The 24384-nt window shown below is 43.2% G+C and overlaps 1 protein-coding gene across 2 annotated transcripts in view; it reads left to right on the top strand.

Moving 5' to 3' along the window:
- The first annotated feature begins 2231 nt into the window (after positions 1 to 2231).
- Positions 2232 to 24384, top strand: part of EIF5B (eukaryotic translation initiation factor 5B) — a 41002-nt gene continuing 18849 nt past the window's right edge. For both annotated transcript variants that reach the window (XM_054973540.1, XM_054973538.1), the window contains exons 1-5: positions 2232 to 2441; positions 20001 to 20126; positions 20949 to 21033; positions 21604 to 22252; positions 23766 to 23992. In XM_054973540.1, coding sequence (XP_054829515.1) covers positions 2407 to 2441; positions 20001 to 20126; positions 20949 to 21033; positions 21604 to 22252; positions 23766 to 23992 — 1122 coding nt within the window. In that variant the 5' untranslated portion in view covers positions 2232 to 2406. The remainder of the gene's footprint in view (positions 2442 to 20000; positions 20127 to 20948; positions 21034 to 21603; positions 22253 to 23765; positions 23993 to 24384) is intronic.

Genomic DNA, 24384 nt, shown 5'->3' with positions numbered 1-24384 from the left:
CTGATGGCAGTAAAATCATGTGCAAGAATGCTACAGTATGGGAACTGAACCATCGAAACTGCCCATGCAAAAGAGGTTAATGTCTATATCCTCACTTTAATGTTGTTATTGATTTGAATAAACTGGTTTAACTTCCATGCTGATTCGTGGGCTTGCATTAAGGGAGCAATACTAAACAGCCTATCCATAAACAAGAACAATTTTATTTAGGCGGGCTTACTCCCAGGACAGTGTTTTTAGGACAGCAACCTAACCAACCCCTTAAGTAAATGAAAGTGAATGAGATGGAGAAGACATAACAATTGTGACTTTAATCTAGAAATGACTACATATGCCTTTTTGTGCTAAAACAGGAAGTGTAACGTCTAGGAAGGTTGGCTACCCATCAGTTACAAGGCTTAATTCAAAGTTTTGTCTATCACATACAAAGCCCTTCATGGCCTTAGCCCCTCGTACAGGGCTGCCTCTTCCCTTATACTCTGCCATAGCAGCTTTGCTCATCTGAACAGGGCCTTTTGCAGATAGCACACACTTTCTCTGTGGTAGCCCCCTCCTTATGGAGAGGTGTACCTGAGGAGGTCAGGAAAGCTTCCACTCTTTCAGCTTTCCACAAACTATGCACATCGGAGGGCTTTTTACTCAGATAATAGGGTTGTGTTGTAAGAAATGGAACACAAAGATGCCTTGATAAAGAGACAGTAACTGTATATTATATTACTGGCTACTGCTTGCTGATATATACTCCTACTGGATAGTTTCTATGTTGTTAAAGATGTCATGTTTAATTACTTGCACTTTCCCCCAGCAATCTTTAATCTCTGTGTTCAAATTTATGATTGCTTTCAAATTTCTGCAAACCATACCCTATTGGAATTGTTCATTGAATGTCCTAGCTGTTGATCATATTGATCTGCACTGTGTAATCAGCCTTGGGTCACAAACTCTACATCACCATCAGAACATGTTTTGAAAGATCTGTTGTTGGTACCGGTCTAGTTTTTTTACTTAAGATCCTGATTTTTCAGGACTGTTAAACTGCATTCATTCATTTATTTGCTTCTTTTATAACCCTTCCTCTCTCTCCAATGAGGATCTGAAGCATCATACATCTTTCTCCTGTCCTCCATTTTATCCTTGCACCAGCTTTGAAGTAGGTGTAACATTTTGCCGTGTAATTAGTTTGTGTTTTATTTCTGCCAGTTAAAGGGTTTGAATATATATTACTCTATACAGAAGTGCAGACCGCTGATGTGAGAAGAAGGGGAGCTGGATGGGTGAGTGTGGTGTGCTGTGATTGGATGATAGCTGGATCTCAGGGGGCAGTTGACTAATTTTGGGAAAGTGTGGAAGGAAATGTTTTTAGTCAGTCTGTGTGTATCTGAGAGAGAAGTTATTGTGTTTAGTTCAATCAATCTGTGTGGAAGTATATTTTCTACTTTGTGAATGAACACAGCCTAAGTCTAGTACAGTTCAGGCAATCTGTGGAAACCCGAGAGTTTGTGTCTGTGTGGGTGAAAGAATTATTCTGAGTGAAGAACTCTCTGGAAAATTAGTCTTTGTGACTGGGTCTGTGAATATATACCTGTAAGAATATACAACTATTTTGAAACCACCAAGCTTCAGGTTTCAAGCTACCTGGCTCCCTATGATAGAGGCAGCTGTTCTTGAATGGACGTTCCGTGGTGCGCATAACAGCGTTGATGACTGTTCTGGAACATCTCCAATGAAGTGAAGGAGAGCCAGGCTCTGTGCTTTGGGGGGAAAGACGCACCACACACCATTCACTTGCACAGGCTGATTACTTCCCATTTCCGGCATCAGCCCCATAACTTAATTTTGTTCACAACATTTTCGTAAAGTCTACTAAAAATAAGCACAACTCAAGCACTTAACAAAATCCCTCCATAGGCTTCCATGGATTAGAGCCCACTGATGCAGAGCCGGTCTTACGCTGAACATCACGTTGTATCTGAAGAAGCAGGCTGTGCCTACAAAAGTTGATGGGGAAATTACATTTTGTTGCCTCTTTTTTTCTTTTTTTGCTGCGCCAGTCAAATCCGCAAGAACCAGTGTCTTCTGGGACTTGTCCAAAGAGCGAGCCTCATAAGCTGTTGTTCGCCCCTCCGACCAGAGGAGGCGACCTCCTCGACCATCAGCGAACGTCCCACAACTTCGTGTTCTGTGCACGCGCGAGGGCTTCCTCTCCTACCCCTTCCTCGCATGCGCTTGGCGTTCCATGCATTGCCGTGCGCCGGGTCGCTCTTCTCGGGAGAGGCGTAAGGCGCCTGCGCGCGGCGGTGACGGCTGCTGGAGGGATCGCAGTGCCCCCCTCCGTATATGTGCCCAGGCGCGTGTGGATGTGGCTGGCCGGGCCCTGCACAAGGCGAGAGACGGTTGTGAGCAGCCATGGGCAAGAAGCAGAAAAACAAGAGCGAGGACAGGTAGCCACAGCGGGGCGGGACCGGCCGTGAGGAAGCAGGAGCTGGGTATTGGGGGGGGGGGGGTGTTCAGACGCTGGACCTCCCTCTTCTGCCCCTTTACGCTGAGTCAGCCTTCCCTGTCCCTCTCAGGTGGGCTCTGCCTAGCCTCATTCCTCACACGCAGCCCCGCTTGTAGCCCCCGCTCCCCATCTTTCTTGGGGGTCTCTTCCCCAGCCCAACCCCGCAAGCGGGAGCCCTCGCAAGTGCCGTAGCCTTTCTTCCTTTTGTCCGCGGTTGCCAGTCCTGGGCTGGCTTGATTAAGGGGCAGCCTCTTGGTAAAGGCAGTTCCGGCCATTATGTCAAGAGGTGTATTTGGGCGCTCCCGCCCCGGACGTGTTGGTAATCGGTGCCCTCTCGGGCAGAGTTGCTCTTCCAGTTGGGAGTACCAAAGCCATGTAACTCTTGCTAAATCCAGGCAGTGGCGCTTCCGCTTCTCAGAGTGCAGAGGCTCAGGGTTGCAAAGAGAAGTGGGTGGTTGGGAACAGAAGGCCTTTGCGTGCACGTGTAGACAATGACCACATGTCATGTTAAATGGAATCTATTCCAAAGGAGCTCCTCCGTGTTGCTATGTCCACATGTGATGTCTGTGCTAGGGAAAGTTCATGGTCTGAAATACCATTTTCCATTGTGTTTGCTAGTGGTTATTAACAGCTGTCTGATGGCGAGGCACCCGACTTTCTGAAATGGCAGTATTTGGAGGTGGAGGTTAGATAACACATTGCTGGCTGTGAGCTTGGATAGGCAGTGGTAAATCAAACTTAATGATTTATTGTTCTTTTGTGCTCTGGTATACCCTTCATCAGATACATGTGCTGAATGGAACTATGAGATTGCTTTTTTGTTTTTACTGCAGCAGATAAACTCAGCAATTCCACCGGAGCTTGTGAACTAGATTATAATAGGTGTTAGTTGAAGTTTTTATTCACTAGGTTACAAATTTTGCCTGTGATTAAAAATATGCCGAGCTTGGCATATTCTGCTCTGAGTGGCAGGATTCAGTATGGGAGCTCTGGTGAAATGGATTAGTATGGTGTATGCTTGTGAGAGAATGGAAAGAGGGTAACAATGGAGGAAGAAATGTTAGATGTCTAAATAGTTAAGTGTAAACATTGCAAATATTTAAAATGTTCAAGTAAACTGTGGATAACATCCTGTTTTTCTCTGCCAGAACAATACCTTAACATCAAACATTTTTTATGGAAAGAAAGATGGGGGGGGGGATAAAACATATACACTGTTTGCTTGCTTATCGCATCTAAACTTACTGCTTGAAGAGCATGACATTATGTACCATTTAGCAGTATGTTTTGGTAAATTTATGAACTGTACCATCTATGGTTTTTATTCAAGCAGTTATAAGTATACTCAGTGTTAGAGATGGAACTGATTCACACTGTAGTGCTAAAGAGTATATTTTGGCAGGTGATGTTAAAAATTAAGTAAAATAAATCTTGACACAAAAGGGAAGATTAAATTACTTATGGTTAGAAATAGCATGTAGGTTCAACATTTTGCGAAAGAGAAGTTTCTAGAGAGAGTGTTCAGCAAATGAACACAGGAATAAAGCAATCTGTTGTGGAGTTAAGAATGCATTTCTCTAGAGACAAACTTTAAAAACACATAAATTGTTATTACTTTCAAATGCTTTTACTGAGATCATTGGTTCATGTGGATCCTGGCCAGGGATGAAAACAGCTTAAATTTCTTACTGGTACTCTCTCTCTTGAGGTCTTGAAGCAGAGGGTGAAAGGTACCACTTGCTTCACAGTACTCTGTACTGGCCTGTTCCAGCTTATTTCACCCCTGCCTAGCTCAGCATTGCCTCCTCTGACAGCAGATTTCTAGCAGAGGAGGGTCTTTCCCAAACCTGTGACCTGAGATCTTTTAACTGGAGGTGCAGGAATTGAATCTGGGTCCTCCTGCACAGTAAGCATGAGTTTCATACATCTCTCCCACATGTCAAGACTGTCAGGAGGTCCAGATTTGACACCAATAGTAAATGTTTGTAATAACTACAGACAAAGCTAACAAGTATACCAACATTTAAACAATAAAAAGTAAAATGCTTCCTGAACACATTAGAATAGTTCCTTTCAACACGCGCGCGTGCACACAGACACACCTAATGTTCTAAAGCTTCCAGGCTGAAAGTGTATATTGGCCCCCCTCCACTCCAAAGTTTTGACTTTTTAAAGCGTATGGACTTGATTTTGTGTATATACATATGTGTATATGTGATTTCAGCTATTGACTGTTTTCTTTCATATCATGTAGAAGGAAAAAGAGAAAACATGCTCAGAAGCTATGTGACTGACTGAAAGTCACTCAGCAAGCTTCCCTGGCAAAGTAGGAAGTTGAAACTGACCCTCCCAGTAGATCGGACTTAGTCCAATACTCCAATCACACCTCATTGACTTATAGATTTTTAGATAGACATAGATTTATAATCCTATCCAGAGCTACTAGTTCTTGTGTCTGACTTTACCAGAGTTGGTGCTAGTGTTGTGATTGTTGGTAACCTCAGATAACCTTGCAAACCTGTTCTGACTTTAAGTTAAAACATGGGTGGGATCCCTCTTAAGTTCTGGATACTGACACGTTGCTGACTACCAGTTAAAGGGAGCTGATATCCTATGTGCTCTCAGATTACCTGGAAGCATGGCAATACCACAAATACTTAGTAGTCACAGTGCAGCATGGTGATGATGCCCCATATCAGCCATATGTAGAAATAGCCAGCTAATGCATAGTGATGTTGGCACAGCTCCCTAACATCTCTGTTCTCCCACCAACACAGAGAACAGAGTAAAGAAGGAACATGGGGCACACTATTTTCTGCTGCAGAGAGGACACTTGCATGTCCAGTAGGATCCCAGTACTACCACACTCCTGGGAACTCTACAGATGGGGTTTGAGATACCCTCCCGCGAAATTATTCCTTTTGACAGATGGACACATAGGGAAGGACTCATGGCCTCGCCAACTGTTTCATAACGATGCCTCCACAGCTCAGCTGATAGAAACACTCATAGAAAACCTAAGGCCTTTCACTCACAAGGGTTCAGAACCCAGGGTGAAGTTTCACGATGGAGGGCACAGACACTAGGACAGCAACAAGACAATGCACGATGGAAGATTTGCAGAAATCACTCCCCCCCCTCCCCCTGCATAACTCACTGGGGAAAGACACCCCTGTGAGAATTGGGAATGAGGGTGTTCAAAACTCACCAGGAGGGGAACCATTTGGCCTTCAGCAAACTGAGCCAAGCCAGAAAAGGTAAACAAACCAAGATATAGATAAAAATCAAGGCTATTCCTAGAAACCGATACAGTCTAAATAAATTAAGTATCCTTTAAATAGTGAACAACATATTTATAAGCTGCAGAATATTTCTGTTGTAACAACCAAACATGTTTCTGCATTGGAATTTTCGCACACCCCATCCTATTTGATTTAAGTTACATAAGTTGTTTTGGCAATGAGCAGGCTTTTTAGTGGCTTGAGAGAAACACACGAGGTTACTGTAAACCTTGAGATATCTCTCTTTACCAGTAATCTCGCTAGTTACTATTAAATGGGAATTGTAAATTTGTTTTTGCCGAGATATTTTACCCTCTGTTATTCAATTTATTATTTGCTATAGTCTTGGAAATAAGTGTGTGAATAATGACTCGCTAGGCATGGTTCAATACAATATTGTCTGCACTTTCGATATTTTAATTCTGTATATTGTGTTTCTCTTTTATAAAGGAATAGCTGTATATTTAAAATTTTGTAAAGGGACCGCTGATGAAGACAATACATCAAAATAAATTTGGTTTTTTATGGTTTACAGTCAGAATGTTCTGCAGAATATCAATATGTTGTTCATTTATTAAAAGATAATTGTTTAGATTGTATTATTTCTAGGAGTGGACTTCGTTTTTATCCAGATCTTTGTTCTTCATCCTTTTCTTTCTGGCTTGGTTTGTGTTGGCTGAAACACAAGCTGGTCCATAGTAAAATGAAGGAGAAAGTCTCTACTAGAACCCAAAACATTGCAGACTATTTCTCTTACTGTGCATACAGCTGGGCACACAGGAGAAAGATTCATCACTGGGAAACTGGAACTCTGCAGTTATACTGGTCTAAAAACTATCCATATTTATCAGGCAGGGAAGACTAGTCAGAAAGGAAGAACATGGTGGAAGAGCACAGGTTTGGCATGTGTGAGGGCCATAGTTCAAGCTCTGCTTGGGGCTAGTTGTCACATACCTGGAAGAATCCCCAGGTATGGCTGAGATCTTGCACCATCAGACCCAGTTGCTGGGAGTGCAATGCTCGTGCCCAAGATTCAAACTGCTTTGCTTAACACCTTCCCGTGCATTATTCTTCCATTGTGTTTAAGATTCATATGCCGGCTGCTATTCTTGATTTCTTTCCTCTCCACCTCTATATAAAGCCTTCATGGCTTATAACAGGGGACTTGTGATCCTTGTTGGTCCCCTCCCCTGTGCTAGAGCATAATTTTGCAAACCATGGATGACCCTCAGTCTCCTCCCAGAATGCGCTCCATGCTGAAGATAACTAAGGTACGCCATGAACTGGGAGGAATCAGTTGGAACAACCCATACGTTTATTGAACAGTGTTTGGAATGGAGTTCTGAAAGCAAGTTAAATTAATGGAATCTCCAGCTCCCTTGGTCTAATAAGCATCTTTCATGCTGAAGTAAAATTTCTAGAAATTTTAACGTCATGGGAGGAAAACCTTTTCTCCCTAATTTTCATGGAAAAAACCTGGAAGATTAAAAATATATGCAATGCATTTTCCTGTCAACCTAAACCTGTTCCTTCTGCTTGAACTACAAAACTTGCATAATTTACAATTTAGCATATAAAATTGGATGTATTGGCATATTCATGAAATTTGAAAGAATAAATAATTCTGAGTTCAATAAGCAAAACTGTAAATATACCCAATCCAAAAGTGAGTGAGTGAGCTGCAAATTGCTGCACTCTGTGCAATGTCCACACGTTCCACTCATTCAAAAAGGGGTGGGAAAGTATTTTGTGGGATATTTTCTTTTCAGTGCTCCCCCAAATGTCTTAATTTTTTTCATTGGAAAAATTGAGAGGAGGGAAGGTGAGAGAAACCTCCCCTGTCCCTCCAGTTTTTATGGACCTTACCCTCTCTATCCCTGTACCTTTTAAAGGCTATATTTATGAACAGAATCCTACATAGAGCTGTCCCTTTCCCTCCATGCCCATGATAGGTACAGCAGTGCTAGTAAAACAACTATCTGTTAAGCAGTTTGCACTGATGTGGGAGCCAGGCTATAACAAGACATTTGGGAGTCACTCAGTAGAATGGCTAGATGCAAGCTAGCTGACTGCATCCATGGCCAGTACTGTTGCCTCAGCGGGTGGTTAGCCCTATACTTGGAATGGAGTCCATCTTGGCCTCTCCCCCATGTGCAGGGCTGCTTGGAGAGAATCAAAAGAATAACGTTCTGCCGTGGCAACAAACAGCAAGAAGGCTGAAGCACTCTTGTGCATGGTACTCTGCAATTTTCTGTACTTCCTCCAGCCTCTCCCTTCAGGGAGGTTGGGGGAGGTAGCATAATCATTGGACCAGTTCATACCCATTCCTTGTAGGGAGTTTCATTAAAACCAACTGGTGTTTCTGCTCCGGCTGTTTCATGGATATCTGAGCCTGCAAGGTGAAAGGGATCTTGAATGTTTGGCTAGCAGTAACAATGGTTGAAATGCAGCAGGTGGTGGACAATTTCTAGTTCCGCCTTCCAGGAGCCTAAGCCAATCACTTTTAAATGGTGGATTGGAATGTTGAAAGAAAAAAGGAGGGTTTGGGCAGTTTTAACTGCTGGCCAGTTGACAAGAGTTCAGGGTGGTTGGATTTTGGTGGTAGCAGGGTTAGGAGGTCTAGTTAGGAGTATTAAGGGATTCAGGTATCTTGAAGATATGTAGGTTTGGGAGCTATTCCTGTCAAGTTAAAAGCTGCTTCTGTTTTATAAATCTGAATCAGTCAAACAAGAAACCTGCTTTGTAACTTTGTACACTTTCTCAAGTCCCAGTTCTCCAATGGTTTGTTCCTGTAATACTGAAAGGGATGGAGAAAAGGAATCAAGGCAACAACCAAGCTGAACATACCACAACTGTTTAATGTTTCTTAGTGACATTTAATTCCCCAGTTTCTAAGTCTGGAGACAGGGTGTTATCGTAGGCAGCCACCCAGAAATGTAGTTGTGCTTTTTGCATATGGGGTTACATCATCCCAGCAAGCCAATATACTGCCAGCATATTTGGGACAGGGGTGGGGGGTCTGCCGTATGCTTGCAAACCTTTTGCCACCTTTGTTGAAAAAACTTCTGGCAATGGTTGAGGGAGGAAGGCTTGTTGAGCTAGTACACAGGTCCATGTTATGGGGGAGGGGAAGTTATTTGCAGGGGAGTCCCTTCCCTTGCTTATCTATGTGGAATGTATTGTTCTTGCATCACCAGCTGGAGAAGTGGAGGCTCCTGTCTAAGGCTCAAACTAAACTTACGACCTTTAACAAGTTGGGTCCAGGTTTCCAGGGCCTGACTTATATTCCTGGCAGTCAGACAGGAGCTACAGCAACTGCCTTTTAAAGAGCACCAAAGATGTGATTTCTTCTTGAGACCATGGCATGAGGGTGAGGTATTAATATTATGCCAGGTTCTTTGTTGGTATAATGTTACGCGGGAGTGCTGGGTCAGCACTAGTGCTGGCAGGGTGCTATGCCAACATAGATCTGTTAATGCTGGTGTGGGGTTTAGTGCTGTCCAAAGCAGTTTAAAGATTGGCTTTAGGGCATTTAATAAGAAAAATGCACAGTGATTGAACATTTCAGAAAACTTTTTATGTATTTGAACCAATGTATGTAAGGTGGGGACTGTTGAAAAATAGCAGTTGTGAGCTAACAATTTTGTTTGTCTTGAGAGTCTTCTAAACAGGAGGCAGGGCTGCTAGCTCTGGGTTGGGAATTTCCTGGAGATTTTGGGGGTGGAGACTGGAGAGAGCAGAGTTTGGGGAAGTGACGAGGGACTTCAGTGGGGTATAATGCTATAGAGTCTACTCTCTGAAACATCCATTTTTCTCCAGGGGAGTTAATCTCTGTCACCTGGATATCAGTTGTAATTCTGGAAGATCTCCAGCCATCACCCGTAGGCTAGCACAAACAAGGAAGTCCGAGAAGCCACAAACACAATGTTCATAGATCCAGAGGAGTTAGCCGTGTTAGTCTGTAGTAGCAAAATCAAAAAGAGTCCAGTAGCACCTTTAAGACTAACCAATTTTATTATAGCATAAGCTTTCGAGAATCAAGTTCTCTTCATCAGATGCCTGATCAAAACTGGGCAGATACAGAAGAGGAGGGGGAAAGAGAGAGAAAGAGAGGAAAGAAGGGGGCATAAATCACAAGAGGACAGAATGCAATTAGCATGGAGGCTATCAAAACATTCCTTTGCTTGGAAATGTAAACATCGGTGTGCAGTCAGTTTGCTGTATTAGTTTGTAGCAATGAAGGTATCCAATTCCTATGTAGTATAAGCCTTTGGTAACCACAGCTCTCCCTGCCAGCTGCATCTGACAAAGAGAACTGTGGTCCCCGAAAGCCCACACCAGGCGTCACTGGGCTCCCCCAGATCACGCCTCTGTAAAGAGAATCTGTTACCTGTGATAATGTGATAACCATTCATAGTCTCTATTCAGTCCCAGCTTGACAGAGTCAAATTTGCATATGAATTCCAATTCAGCAGCCTCCCGTTGGATTTTGTTTTTGAAAGGTTTCTGTTGAACCACAGCGACCTTTAAGTTTTTGGTGGAATGTCCTGGTAGATTGAAGTGTTCTCCCACTGGTTTTTGGACGTTTCCATTTCTAATGTCAGATTTGTGTCCATTTATTCTTTTGCGTAGAGGTTGGCTGGTTTGTCCAATGTACAGAGCAGAAGGACATTGTTGGCACATGAGGGCATATATCAGATTGGAGGATGAGCAGCTGTAAGAGCCAGAGACAGTGTAGTTGATGCCATTGGGTCCTGTAATTGTATTCCCTGGGTAGATATAGGGGCAGAGCTGGCATCTGGGTCTGTTGCAGGGCCTGGTACCTGTGCTGGTGACTCTGCTGGCCGATTCATGATTGTAAGTGAGAAGTCGTTTAAGATTGGGGGGCTGTCTGTAAGCAAGGAAAGGTCTTCCACCCAGGGCTTCTGAGAGAGAGGTATCGTTTTCCAGGATGGGTTGTAGCTCACTGATGATACGTTGGATGGGTTTGAGCTGGGAGCTATAGGTGACAACCAGTGGTGTTCTGTTGTTAGTTCCTTTAGGTTTGTCCTGGAGCAGACTGTTTCTGGGTACTAGTCTGGCCCTGTTGATTTGTTTCTTCACTTCATTTGGTGGGTACTGTAGTCTCAAAAATGCTTGTTGTAAATCTCTTAAGTGTGAGTCTCGGTCGAGAGCATTGGAGCAGATACGGTTGTAACGTAAGGCTTGGCTGTAGACAATAGATCGAGTGGTATGTTTAGGGTGGAAGCTGGAGGCATGTAGATATGAGTATCGGTCTGTTGGTTTCGGGTATAAGGTAGTATTTATTCGTCCATTATGTAGTTGTACAGTGGTGTCCAGGAAGTGTACCTGTTGTGTAGAATGGTCCAGGCTTAGGTTGATAGTAGGGTGAAAGTTATTGAAGTCCTGATGAAATCTCTCAAGGGCTTCCTTCCCATGGGTCCAAATGATGAAGATGTCATCCAGGAATCTTAAGTATAGTAGTGGTTCCAGTGGATGGGAGCTGAGGAAGCGTTGCTCTAAGTCCGTCATGAATATGTTAGCATATTGTGGTGCCATGCGTGTGCCCATGGCTGTGCCATTAACCTGTAGATATAAGTTGTCACCAAATTCGAAGTAATTGTGAGTGAGTACGAAGTGACAAAGTTCAGTGGCGAGGTTTGCTGTGGTTTTGTCCTGGATAATATTCCGTATGGCTTGCAATCCATCTGCATGTGGGATATTGGTGTACAAGGCCTCCACATCCATGGTTGCTAGGATGGTGTCATCTGGTAGGTTGTCAATGGACTGTATTTTCCTGAGGAAGTCAGTGGTGTCCCGTAAATAGCTGGGTGTGCTGGTGGCATAGGGCCTGAGGATAGAGTCCATGTATCCCGAGACTCCTACTGTGATGGTGCATTTTCCTGCAACAATTGGGCGTCCTGGGTTACCTGCTTTGTGGATTTTGGGTAGTAGGTAGAATCTTCCTGGTCGTGGTTCCTGGGGTGTGTCCATATGGATGCATTCTTGTATGTCCATGGGGAGTGTTTTTAATATTTTATTGAGTTCCCTTTTGTATTGTTCAGTGGGGTCAGAAGGTAGTATTTTATAGAATGTTGTGTTGGAGAGTTGTCTTTCTGCTTCTTGTATATAATTTTGTTTGTCCATGATGACAACTGCTCCGCCTTTGTCAGCTTCCTTGATTACGATGCCAGAATTATTTTGGAGGCTGTTTATGGCCTCTCTTTCTCCACGGCTGAGGTTCTGCTTTAGGTGTTGTTGTTTGTCAATTATCTCAGCCTGAGCACGTCTACGGAAGCATTCAATGTAAAAGTCCAATGAGGAGTTACGGCCCTCAGGGGGTGTCCATGTGGAATTCTTTTTCCTGGAGTTTTGTAACGATGGTTGTGTATTGCTGGGTTGGGGGGGTCGCTGTGGTTCAACAGAAACCTTTCAAAAACAAAATCCAACGAGAGGCTGCTGAATTGGAATTCATATGCAAATTTGACTCTGTCAAGCTGGGACTGAATAGAGACTATGAATGGTTATCACATTATCACAGGTAACAGATTCTCTTTACAGAGGCGTGATCTGGGGGAGCCCAGTGACGCCTGGTGTGGGCTTTCGGGGACCACAGTTCTCTTTGTCAGATGCAGCTGGCAGGGAGAGCTGTGGTTACCGAAGGCTTATACTACATAGGAATTGGATACCTTCATTGCTACAAACTAATACAGCAAACTGACTGCACACCGATGTTTACACAAACACAATGTTATGACTTTATTGGTTGTATACCTTCAGAACCCACGTTAAAGGCACCATGTACAAACAAAAAGCCAGTGAGTCAATACAAATAAAGCTCCTGGCTGGAGTTGGCAACGGGCTGGCCGGCTGAGGCTTTAATCCTGTTTTGCTCTATTTGCTTCCTCAAAAGCCACGTTATCTGAAAACAACATAAGAGCATCAAGTAAATTCATGTGATGTATCCAACCAGAATGTGCTCAAATATAACATACAAAAATAAAAAGATGTATTTACATGAACAGAGTAAATATCTCTTATTTCTCTTCACAATATTACAATACATGCACACATTCCCTTGAGAAGCCCAATTTTTATGCTCTAGCCCCAACCAAAGGAGAAATACCTCACCTGTCCCAGAATTTGGATCTGTAGGATCTCTCTGCTACTCTCTAATGTCTTCCAGGTAGTTTATTTCTGGGTGGAGCAATGCATAACCCCTTCAAAATTTAAACTCATCTTGTTAATAAGAGTGACCACTCCTATGCACGATTTAAAGGGGCCACTAACAATTCATGATCAAAACCAAATGATTAGTGCTGGAACCCTGATCTCTTTCATTCAAAGAGTGAACATATTAGCCCAGGAATGGAGAGAAGTCTATGTCGTTATTGAGACCATGAGGTGTCAAACTGCAAAGGCGGAAAATCCATCGTGTTTCTGCGCGCAACAAATCCCTGCGGGTGTCTTGCAATTGTTTGTGATCCACTACCTGAAGTACAGAGAAAACAAATTCCCGTTCGTGAGTGTGGTGCTCTGCAAAATGCTGACTTAAAGGAGCCTCAAGGACCTTATTACGAATTCTAGATAGATGCTCTTGTATACGTAGTCTCAATGGTCGGGTGGTACTCCCAATATATAATAAGCCGCATGTGCAGCGGACTATGTACACAACTGATGAAGTAGAGCAGGTAGAAAAGCACTTACTGTAAAGGTTCCTACCAGTCATGGGATTTGTAATACATGAAAGTTTGACTGAGAGGTCACAGATGTTACAGTGGCCACATTTAAAATGCCGGATGGGCAAATTGCTGGGTGAGATCCTACTTGACGCTCTTTATGTTGTTTTCAGATAATGTGGCTTTTGAGGAAACAAATAGTGCAAAACGGGATTAAAGCCTCAGCCGGCCAGCCCGTTGCCAACTCCAGCCAGGAGCTTTATTTGTATTGACTCACTGGCTTTTTGTTTGTACATGGTGCCTTTAACATGGGTTCTGAAGGTATAGAACCAATAAAGTTGTATCATTGTGTTTGTGGCTTCTCGGACTTCCTTGTTTGTGCTATCTTTGAAGCCACCCCCTCCCATTTTTTTATCACCCATAGGCTGGCAACCCTAGCAGGAGCTGAAATTCTGCGGTGATCATTTGTAAGGGAAGAGTGGGCTCATGAAATCCCCATTTGGTGCCAGCCTGGTTACCCCAGGTTGGAGGAGTAGAAAGAGACGATACACAGGGGCCAAGAGTAGGAGTGTGTGTATAGGAGACGGAACTGTCGGTGGGGGGGGGGGGGAGTAGGAGCCGTGCAGCTATATCCAGTGAAGTTCTAGGGCCAAATCAGTGCATGGTTTTAGTTGTTGCAGCATGTTGCATCAGAAAAAGATTTAGACGATAAACACAGTGTTCCTCACTTACCTGATTTTTGGAAAAGCCATTGTGTAGTAGAGGAAGACAGGCTTTTGTTCTAGTTTATATATTTGTTTTTCTATGTTTTTGAAAAATAGAAGTAATATAGAATAGAAGAAGAAAAATCAGTTTTTTATTTTTGTACTGTCAGAAGAGGAGACTTTGTTCTATTTTGTGTTTGCTGCACCAGGCAGCCTGGCATAAAAGTCTTCCTGAGGCTGAATGCCCATCCCTAGAAGGGGTTTCCCCAGTTTTCTGACTCAATAGTTTGCAATAGCAGAGGACGCTATAAGTAAGAGAGCTAACAGCAGTTCTTCCAGACTCTTGACTGGGCTGAGGTTGGTGTTGTACGCTTGAAACACTTCAGATCACGGAGTACTCATCAGTGATGTCCTTAAATGTAGGTTTTCGTTGCTGTTATATCATTAACTTGTTTAACTGTGACAAATAGTTTTTATTATGTGTTGATATTCCTGCTGAACTTGTTTTATTTTAGAGTATGGTAATTATAGTAAAAAAAAATTATCAATAGATTTTCCCTGTAAGTGGCTCATTCAGAAGTAGCAGTTTAACTATCTTGAGGTTTCATATATTACTGCTGGAACCCATTTGAGGTCTTCTTAAATTTGGTGTGTTCTTGTTCTGTTTTAGATTAAGCAAGTAGCTTTCCTCAGATTTCCTCATATGTCCATAACTCATTTCTACTTGAGATTTTCCAAAGGGAGAGAGGAACTTCAGCACAAAGTTTAAGTTATCAGGCTATAATGCATTGTAATAATGTTGATGTTTAATTGAGTCATTTTAATATCTTCTGCTATTTTGCACACGTAAAATTTTTAAGATATGGCTTGGGGGGGGGTTCCTTTTTGGGGGGCGAATGCGATTTTAGAAAAAATTGAAATACTGGCAGTATTTAGTTTCCTATAGGGTTGTCAACATCCAGGTGGGGTCTAGAGATCTCCTGGAATTACAGACAGTTCCCAGATGACAGGGATCAGTTCCTCTGGAGAAAACACTGGAGGGTAGACTCTATGGCAGTATAACAGCTGAGTTCCAGCCACTCCCCAGCCCCTACCCCCCCAAATCTCCAGCTATTTTCCAACCTAGAGCTGGCAACCTTAGTTTCCTATCAGCCCTAACCTTATTTGGACATGTTAAAATAGGGTTGCCAGCTCCAAGTGGGGAAATTCCTGGAGATTTGGGGGAGGAAAAGAATCTCAGCATGGTATAATTCCATAGAGTCCACCTTCCAAATCGGCCATTTTCTTCAGGTGAACTGATCTCTGTGGCCTGGAGATCAGTTGTAATTCAGGGAGATCTCCAGCTACCACCTGGAGGCTGGCAACCTTATGTTAAAATCACACAATGTGTAACAAATTAGCATATACAGTTGTACTATTTGGCATATTTATATATACCTTGGTTTTCTACAAGGAAAAAAGCAAATATATCCAATGCTCTTTCTTGAGTTGCAAACTCTTTCACTCTATGCTTCCTTAGCACATATGTCATAATGTTGCCATCTGAGAAGCAGGAAAATAAAGTGAGGGTAGAAAATAATTTATTTAGTAAAGAAAATTAAGTGTATTATTTGGACAAAAACTTTCTCATACATTCACTAGGTAGAGTTACCAGCATATTTGAGTATGAAATTAAACTTTATAACATTAAAAACACTGAATTGTTGAATAATGTATTACATTAAAATATATAGTATATTAATTGTTGCCCAGATTATTCACATTTAAACAATAAACTCTTGAACATTTGTTGTATGTTTACAGTAAACTTAACAATTGTCTAATATTGATGATTGTCTTATGTAAATATTTTTATAATGCTCACTTTGATTGAGTAAAACCTTGTCTTAAAAAGCCTTTCACTTACACAAAAAACCCATAGGAGTTTGTGTTCCCTCAAATTTCCAGTTTTTTCTTTGGTAAAATTGAAAAAAAAAAGTCCTTGAGGGGAAAAATTGACACCCCTCCCCTGGGTCTTCACATCTCTAAGTGGAGATGTTTTGTATACTTGATAGAATCTTGAGATGTCCTTTTTATTTCTTTTAAGAAAAAGAATTTTGTAGACCCCATGGTTGGTCAGATAAAGTTAAAAAGAAAAAAAACACTGTCAACATTTCTCCTCCCTCTCTTAGTGCTCACTTATGTCTTTCATTGCAGTATATATCATCAAAGAAGATAACTTTTAATTATAGTATGGCAACAAAAAAGTTCATGCAACTAAAAATGTAAATATTTAATATGTGCTCATGCTTCTTCCTCTTATTATACTTACTGCCGGGGTTTCCAGTGGTCTCCTATTCAGGGGCAACGCATCAATGGAGGCAAGTTGGGCAACTGCCTCGGGCACAGAGGTGCTGGAGGGGGTGCCGGGGTGGGCGGAGCAACTGAGCAGGAGGGCTGGGAGTACGCATACAGGCCAAGCATTCCTCCCTATCTCCTGCCTGTCACCTCACAAACTGGAAAGGAGCAGAGGAAAAGTGATAAGTTTCTTTGGGGGGACTGGGGGGGAGGATGAGACGGAATAATGACAGAAGAAAGCAAAGGGGAAGGGAAAGGAGAAAGCGGGAAGGACCTAGAGAATCAGCGGGGACATTTCTCTCTCTGCCATTTTACCCCTTCTCCTCCTCTCTCTCAATTTAAGCCTTGGGCAAAGCTTCTACGTGGAGCAAGGAAGAGAGACTCTAGCTGGCTGGGGAGCAGCGAGCTCCCGTCTGACCTTTTCTCCCCCTTGCTCCCTCCTTTCTTTTTTGCTCCCCCCCCCATATACTAAAATGAATGACAGGAGGATAGCACATTGGAAATAATAGAAGAGGCTTGAAGGCCCATTGGAGATAATGGGAGCCAGGGATGCCAATTTACTTGCCTGGGCTTTATTGAAATGCATCACAACACAAAAAAAGTTGCAAAGAAAATGTGGAATGGATTTTCCATAAAGGTCTCTAGAACCAGATAGAATACTCTGGGAGTGGAATGACAGCCCCAAGAGTGCAATGACTGTCCCTAGCTATAGAGTTTGTGCTCCGGGACCAGAAGGACAGGTTTCAGAGTGGAATGACAGTCTGTGGAATAGACTCAGTGCTCTGGGACTGGAAGGACAGCCCCCAGAGTGCAGTGCCATGACAGCCCCTGGGAGTAGAAGAAATGTTCTGGAACTGGAATGACAACTCCCAGAGTGCAATGTCCGCCCCTTGGAGCAGAATCTGTGGTCTGGGAAGGAATGACAGGTTGCACAGTGGAATGACAGCCCCTGGTAGTAGTAGAAGCATTCTTGGAATTACAGGCACCACAATGGAATGACAGCCCCTGGGAACAGCAGAAGTGTTCTTGGACTGGAATGACAGCCCCAGAGTGGAATGACAGCCTCTAGGAACAGAACCTGTGCTCAGAGATTGGAATGACAGGTCGAAGAGTGGAATGACTGTTTCTGGGAATAGGGTCAGGGCTCTGGGACTGGAATGACACCCCCTGTCATTCCAACCCACTGCCATTCCAGTCCCAGACCACTCTGGGGTCTGTGTTGATAGATCACGATGGGTAGCCATGTTTATCTGTAGAAAAAAGCAAGAGTCCAGTAGCACCTGTAAGACTAACAAAATTTGTGGTAGAGTATGAGCTTTCATGAGCCATAGCTCACTTCTTCACTACTGGACTCTTGCCCTTTTTTTGTGTTGTAATGCATTTCAGTGGAGCCCATGGAAGTAAATTGGTATTTCTCTCTCACAGTTTCTCCAATGGGCCTTCAAGCCTCTCCTATTATTTCCAGTGGGCAATCCTGTCATTCCTTTTAGTACATCCCTTTCCCCCTCCATGGCTGGCATTAATTCTACTTCTCACCTTTCCTCAGGCTTTTGGGGGTGGGGGGTGGTTGCTGCTTTTGGTGGAAAGAGTGGCTGGTTGTGTGTGCACCGCCGCAGAGGGAGGAGGAAGTGAGGTGAGATACACACAATTCCCTTTCAGTCCCTGTGCAAGAGGTAGGAGCAAATCACTGTTGTTGGTTTAAAGTTGTTGTTTTAAATTCTATTACTTTCCTCCCCCGTTCTCCCTTTCGTTCTCTCTCCCCCTTCCTCTTCTCTGATCTCAGTGCTGCTCCCCCCTTCATTCCAGCAGAGCAGCGCCCCGCACTGCGCCCCTTCTTTATCACCTCCCTTCTCTCATCCCCTAGTTTCCATATATCACCCCTTCTCCCCCTTTCCCCCAATAGTTTATTTCAATATTTATACACCACATGCTTAGCTGTCAGCTGTTGCTCACTTCAAACCCAAGGGTGGGGGGGGGGAGAAGGATGAGCATGGAGGGTAGTTCCCAAAAGGGTTCTCTGACAAAGGTGATCAAGCAGGCCCTGTAAGAGAAGCCCTCCTTCTACTGCCAAGAGTCTCTGGGTTCAGAGAGAGGTGGGAAGAAAGAGAGAGGGAAACTTTTTTACACATACATGCGCACGCGCGCACACACACACACACACACAAGGAGGCGTGCTCAAATCTTTAATGCAAGTTGCTGTTTCTGCTCACAAAATAGATTTTTGGCTCACAATAAGAAAAACAAAGACTTGTTATTTATTCTCACACTTATTTAAAACATTAAAATTTAAATTAAGAAATTAAAAATTAAAAATGTAAAAAGTTTCAAGTTTTGTACCCTGGCACCAGCCCTGCTCCTATTCAGGGGGTGATTCAGGCCTGTACCTACTTTAGCTTCAGCAAAGCTGCAAGCTCAGACTGCTTGTAGGAACCTTTGGAATGTAGTGTCCCCTGACCCATAGTGAATATTACTGTTATCATATAGTATACAGTTTAAATTGTCTCAGAAGTTGAGCCATAAGCCTTGAGAATTTAACATTGAAAAATTGCGGAAATATTTTAAGTCAATATTTCTGCTATCTCCAGTGATGAATAAGTTATCCATCCATATCTTCCACAAAGTGCTTTCTGTGCAAATGAGCCACAGCTACATATCTTCTATTTATTTGTTTAGTTTTATGATAAATGTGAAATTAAGGTAGTTAAGAATAATGCATATTGGTGCAGCTTGGAGACAAAGGTGGTCAGTTCAAATAAATTGTGATCCGCCCTGAGCCTGCTGGTGTGGGGAGGGCGGAATATAAATCTAATAAATTAAATTAAAGTAGAGGTTAAATGAAGCTATGGCATCTGGTATTTAAGAAAATGTATATATACCGTTGCTTATGGCAACAGTCAGTGACTTTGTTTTGGCACCAAGTGCCTTCTCTGAATATCTCCTACCTGTGAAGATGTTGGTGTGCTAGCAAACCAAGGGTGGGTGGCTGTACATGACTGTATATACTTGGTGCTAGCCAAACCCTAGCAACTCTGACAGCATCTCATGGGTTCTTCTTGGGCTTGACCGTTGGCTGCGCAGGAGCTGATAATGACCACAAACCATGCCTCTTGCCTTCTCCTGCACTGCTGGCCCAACGGTGCTGTCTGCACCTAAATTGCATAAGAGATCTGGCCCTGGGAGCCACAAAAAATGGTCTGTGCGTCTGTCAGCATGTTTGCCAGGGTCTCCATACTCCTGGCTTATAGAATCATATTTTAAATGGGTGTCTGCATTACAAACCCTCCTCCACCCTCATGCAAGGAATCTTCCCCTGACACAAAAGGGGAGAAAGTGCTGCTATTAGAGGAATGGATTTGTGGAAAGTTAGCCCAGTTAAAATAAAGGAATGTGATGTTTGCTATACTTTTAAAATGAGAATGATTGTTTCACCATTACTGTTCCAGCTACTATCCAATGCCTCTGTCCCTTAAATAATTGGTGATATTTTTCTAAATTCTAGTGCCAAGGATGACATTGACGTTGATGCTCTTGCTGCTGAAATAGAGGGAGCAGGTGCTTCCAAGGAACAAGAGCTTCCGAAGACTAAAGGCAAAAAGAAAAAGGAAAAGAAAAAACAAGAATATGAGTTAGTATGCTTGTCCTTTGTGGCCTTCCATAGGTGCATGGAAGCAGGCTTCTGGGTGTATCTGCCTCGCTGAACAAAGAAACATGAACCTGAACAGGTTTTGTGACTGTGCTTTCTGAGGCTTACCAGTTCCATCCATGGTATCACAGTAAAATTGGCAGCCAATTGTTGGATCTAATCTCTCCCTTCCAGCTCCCGCTCCCTAGACAGACTGTTGCCTTGATAGTTCTGTGTGCCTTGGATGGGGTTTTTATACTTTGGAGATAGGCATGCACAGCATTCTGCTGATGAGCATGTATAGAGCTTGATCTGGGCTGAGTGTATATTTGCCTGTTGCACAGCTAGTGTTGCTAGCAGGCCAAACAGCTCCTCCGTCATGGCCTTCCAGCTAGTTGAACAACCACTCTGCCTTCCATCTGGGTCCTGAGAAATTCTTTGGAATAGTGGGAGAAGCACAAGAGTATTCACACTACTCTGGCTCCCTCCTTAAGCCCTTTCCCAGATCGGGAGGTGCCAGCTTGAGAAACCACAGTACATACGTACTAGATTTCTTTATATCACATGTCTTTCTGCTTCTATCTTTCTAGTCTTTCCCAGTCTGTTTCTTAGCTTGGAAGGTGAGAGGAGGAGAGAGACAGATGAGCACAAAAAAGAAGATAATGTATTTTACATGACCCAGTTTCTGTCCTTCCTTTCAGTTTTTCTGAGCCAAGAAGAAAGTGGGTTAGATTCTAGACGGTGGAGCAGCACATCTCTAGCAATTAGACCCCTAGTTTATCTGAAAGTATGCAATTCACTGAAACAATGTATTTCTTATTGTAGTGAAGATGATATATTGAAGGAATTGGAAGAATTGTCTGTAGAGGCACAAGGAGGGAAAGCTGAAAAAGAACCAACTGCAGTAAAGGTAAACAGTACTGAAAAAAATTAAGAGAAATTATATCCAGAGTGCTGCATTATAATTGAAAGCCCTTGCTGAAGCAAATTGTGAAATATAGGCATGGGTCCATCAAGAGTACAGTCCAGATAAACATGTTCAATTATGGAATTGATCTGTGAATGTATAGGTTCCTTGCCATGTGCAAAAATTCCATGTTCAGGGGCTTTGTGCAAACACTCCAGTGTCAAATAAATTTTACAATAAGGAACTGCATTGGCAAACTGTCCACTTTTTTCTGGAACTGTCAGAAGTGACAGAATTGCATGCAATTATCTCATGATGTACTCTGTGTGGAATTTTGGATTGGAACTCCTACCTTTAACCATTTGTAAATTGGCTGCAGACCGTGAGGAGGTTGCCTGAGAAAGCATTTGATAAGGAAGAAACATACATGTTTTTCTGGAAGAAGAGAGGTCTTTCATGCTTGTGAATGTTCTATAGTCTAGATTCAGAGAATTTTTATCTCACACCTTTAATATTTACAAGCATTAAACTTTTATTTTCCATTTATAATGGTGAAAAAACTTAATTTCTCAGACAGAGAATGAAAATGAAGATATTGGCCTTTCAAAGCAAGATAAAAAAAGGAAAGGAAAGAACAAGAAGTTCACTTTGGATGATGATGACAGCGAAGAAATGGAGGACAAAGAGACAAAGTCTAAGGGAGCCCCCAAGTCCAAAAAGGAAGCTCCTTCTGGCAGTAGCGATGATGAGTTTGATACATCACTTAAAAAAAAGAAAGGAAAAGCTCCAAAGTCAAGTAAGAAAAAGGAGCTTTCTGAAGAAGATGATATTAATTTTAAGAAAAGCAAGGAGCCTGGACAAGGAGCATCCTCTGGGGAGAGTGACAATGAAATGGATGAAGGCTCTGAGTCAAAAAAAGGACCAAAGAGAAGCCAGAAGGCCAAGCCAGTGCCTGAGGCTGAAAGTGGTGATGAAGAGGAGTCCACATTTAAAATAAAAACGGTGGCTCAGAAGAAGGCAGAAAAAAAAGAACGAGAGAGAAAAAAGCGTGAGGAGGAAAAGGCCAAATTAAGAAAACAGAAGGAAAAAGAAGAGTTGGAAGTTGGTAAAGAACAGGGAAAGCAGAATGAGGTTCCAAAGAAGGCTGAAAAAGGAGCAGTTTCTGAATCTGTGCTGGCGTCCACTGCCGTGGATAAGGGAGAGGCTTCTGTAGTAGCTGAAGGTTAGTAAAATGTGGGGAAATGAATTTTTGTGGGAGGAATGAAACATTTTCTCTGGGAATACACAAGGCAGGAAAATAAGAACCCTGTAATCTCAGCGTAAAACTATTAGCAATGTTTGGTTGATTACCCAACGTTGCTTTCTTGTGCAAGCTAGTTCTCCTGCCTTGAGTTGTCTTGAGAGAGGCTATAAATGCTATAAATAAATAAGCTCTGAAGTAGTTCAGTTTTTGATCAGGTTGTGTAGCTGTTAACTGTTGATGAGCTTCAATATTGATGAGAATGTATAATGTGGTAAAAACTAGTAATACTTGAGCTAATTGAAACAACCTGATCAGCTTGATCACTACCGATCCCAACAAAAGAGAAAAAAATAGCCACCTGCCGGGAAAATCAGTGATCTGAATTTACTTTGTAGATGTTCAACAATGAACCATGTTTTGCTGGCTCATTTATATGGCTATTGTGATTGCAAGAATAAATGCTTCAGGTGGCTAATATATTCTAAAGGCTCATTTAGTGCCTCAGAGGTGTTTTGAGAATCATTGTTGATGGGTGGGGAACAGGAGGAAACTACAGAGCAAGTCCTTGAGTATGCTCGAAAGTAGGGGTGTGCAGCCCAAAAAATTTAGAAACACCATAATTCCGAAGTGGCAAGCTGCTTCGGAATTATGGTATTTTACTCACTTCGGTATGCTCCGTAAATATTCGGAGCATACTGAAGTGAGGGGGGGCAACCCCTCCACCCCCACCCCCCAGGGCAACCCCTCCACTCCCCACCCACTTATCTGGCCAGAGGGAGAGCGGGAGGGTCATCAGCTGGGCGGCGGCGGTGGCGGCAGCGGCGGCAGCACAAGGCTGCGACGGCCTGGAGCCAGCCGGCTCCTCTGCCGCCACACTGCCTCCTGAGCCTGCATGGTGGTGGGGAAGGCTGGAGCTGCCTCCTCTGGCCCTTCCTGCCTTTCAAATGGCTGCGCTGCCGTGGTGACCATTTGAGGGGCAGGAAGAGCCGGAGGTGGCGGAGAAAGCCCTTCCTGCCCCTCAAACAGCCACCACGGCACCGCGACCATTTGAGGGGCAGGAAGGGCTTTCTCCGCCTCTGCTGCCAGTCTGCAGCCCCACAGGGTGGCAGGGAGGGCTAGAGCCAGCCAGCGCTACCACTGACTGCAAGGTAAGTGGGGGTGGGGTGGGTGGGGGGTTGCAGGCTGGGGGTGGGTTGATTTTTAAAGAGCCCTGCCACTGCTTGCAAGCAGCGGTGGAGCCCTTTAAATTCAGCCCTGAAGCTTTCCGAAGCATTATGAATGCTTCGGAAAGCTTTGATTCTTGCCCTGATTTAGATATCCCGAACCTTTATGGATTGGGTCCAATTCGGGTATTTTACCCGAATCGGAAACCCAAAGCGCACATCCCTACTCGAAAGAGCTATTTTTTGCTGTTGTCTTTAATGCTCCTTTTTTTTTTAAAAAAAGGGGCCTAATGAGCTGAAATTTGGAAATGATTGTCTTTTTTACTTAGGTGAAGATAATGAAGGGGAGAAGAAGAAGAAAGAGAAAGATAAAAAGAAAAAGAAAGGTGAAAAAGAAGAAAAAGAAAAAGAGAAGAAGAAGGGTCCCAGCAAAGCCACAGTGAAAGCTATGCAGGAAGCCTTGGCTAAGCTGAAAGAAGAGGAGGAAAGAGCCAAGAGGGAGGAGGAGGAGCGAATCAGGCGACTTGAAGAACTAGAAGCCAAGCGCAAAGAGGAGGTACTGCAAGTTTTTATATAGAATGGCGAAGAAGGGTGTTGTGGCTTTGAACTGTGGATCATGTTGTGTTTCTTACTAAACATCACTTTTTGCTTGCTGCCAGTAAATGTTGTTCCCTTGAGATATGGGATGAGGGGGGCTGGGGACTAGCATCTCATGGATATGATTAACACTTGTCCTTTTGTACATTCCAAAATCCAAGAACACAATCCATGTAATAGCTTTTATTAGGTATTACCCCATGACAGATAGCAGTGTGTGAGCTTTCATGTTCAGCAGAACTCCTCTTCAGGGTGGATATTACAACAAAAGACGTTTAAAAAGAGCTTTGGGATGGGAAAATGCCACAGGACATGTTAAGTCTTGTTAAAGATGTAGAGCAGATTCAAACA

This window comes from Eublepharis macularius, chromosome 3, assembly GCF_028583425.1.
Source record: "Eublepharis macularius isolate TG4126 chromosome 3, MPM_Emac_v1.0, whole genome shotgun sequence".
NCBI lineage: Eukaryota > Metazoa > Chordata > Lepidosauria > Squamata > Eublepharidae > Eublepharis > Eublepharis macularius.
Note: the sequence above shows the minus strand (reverse complement) of the source record. Positions and strands in the feature narration are given on the sequence as shown.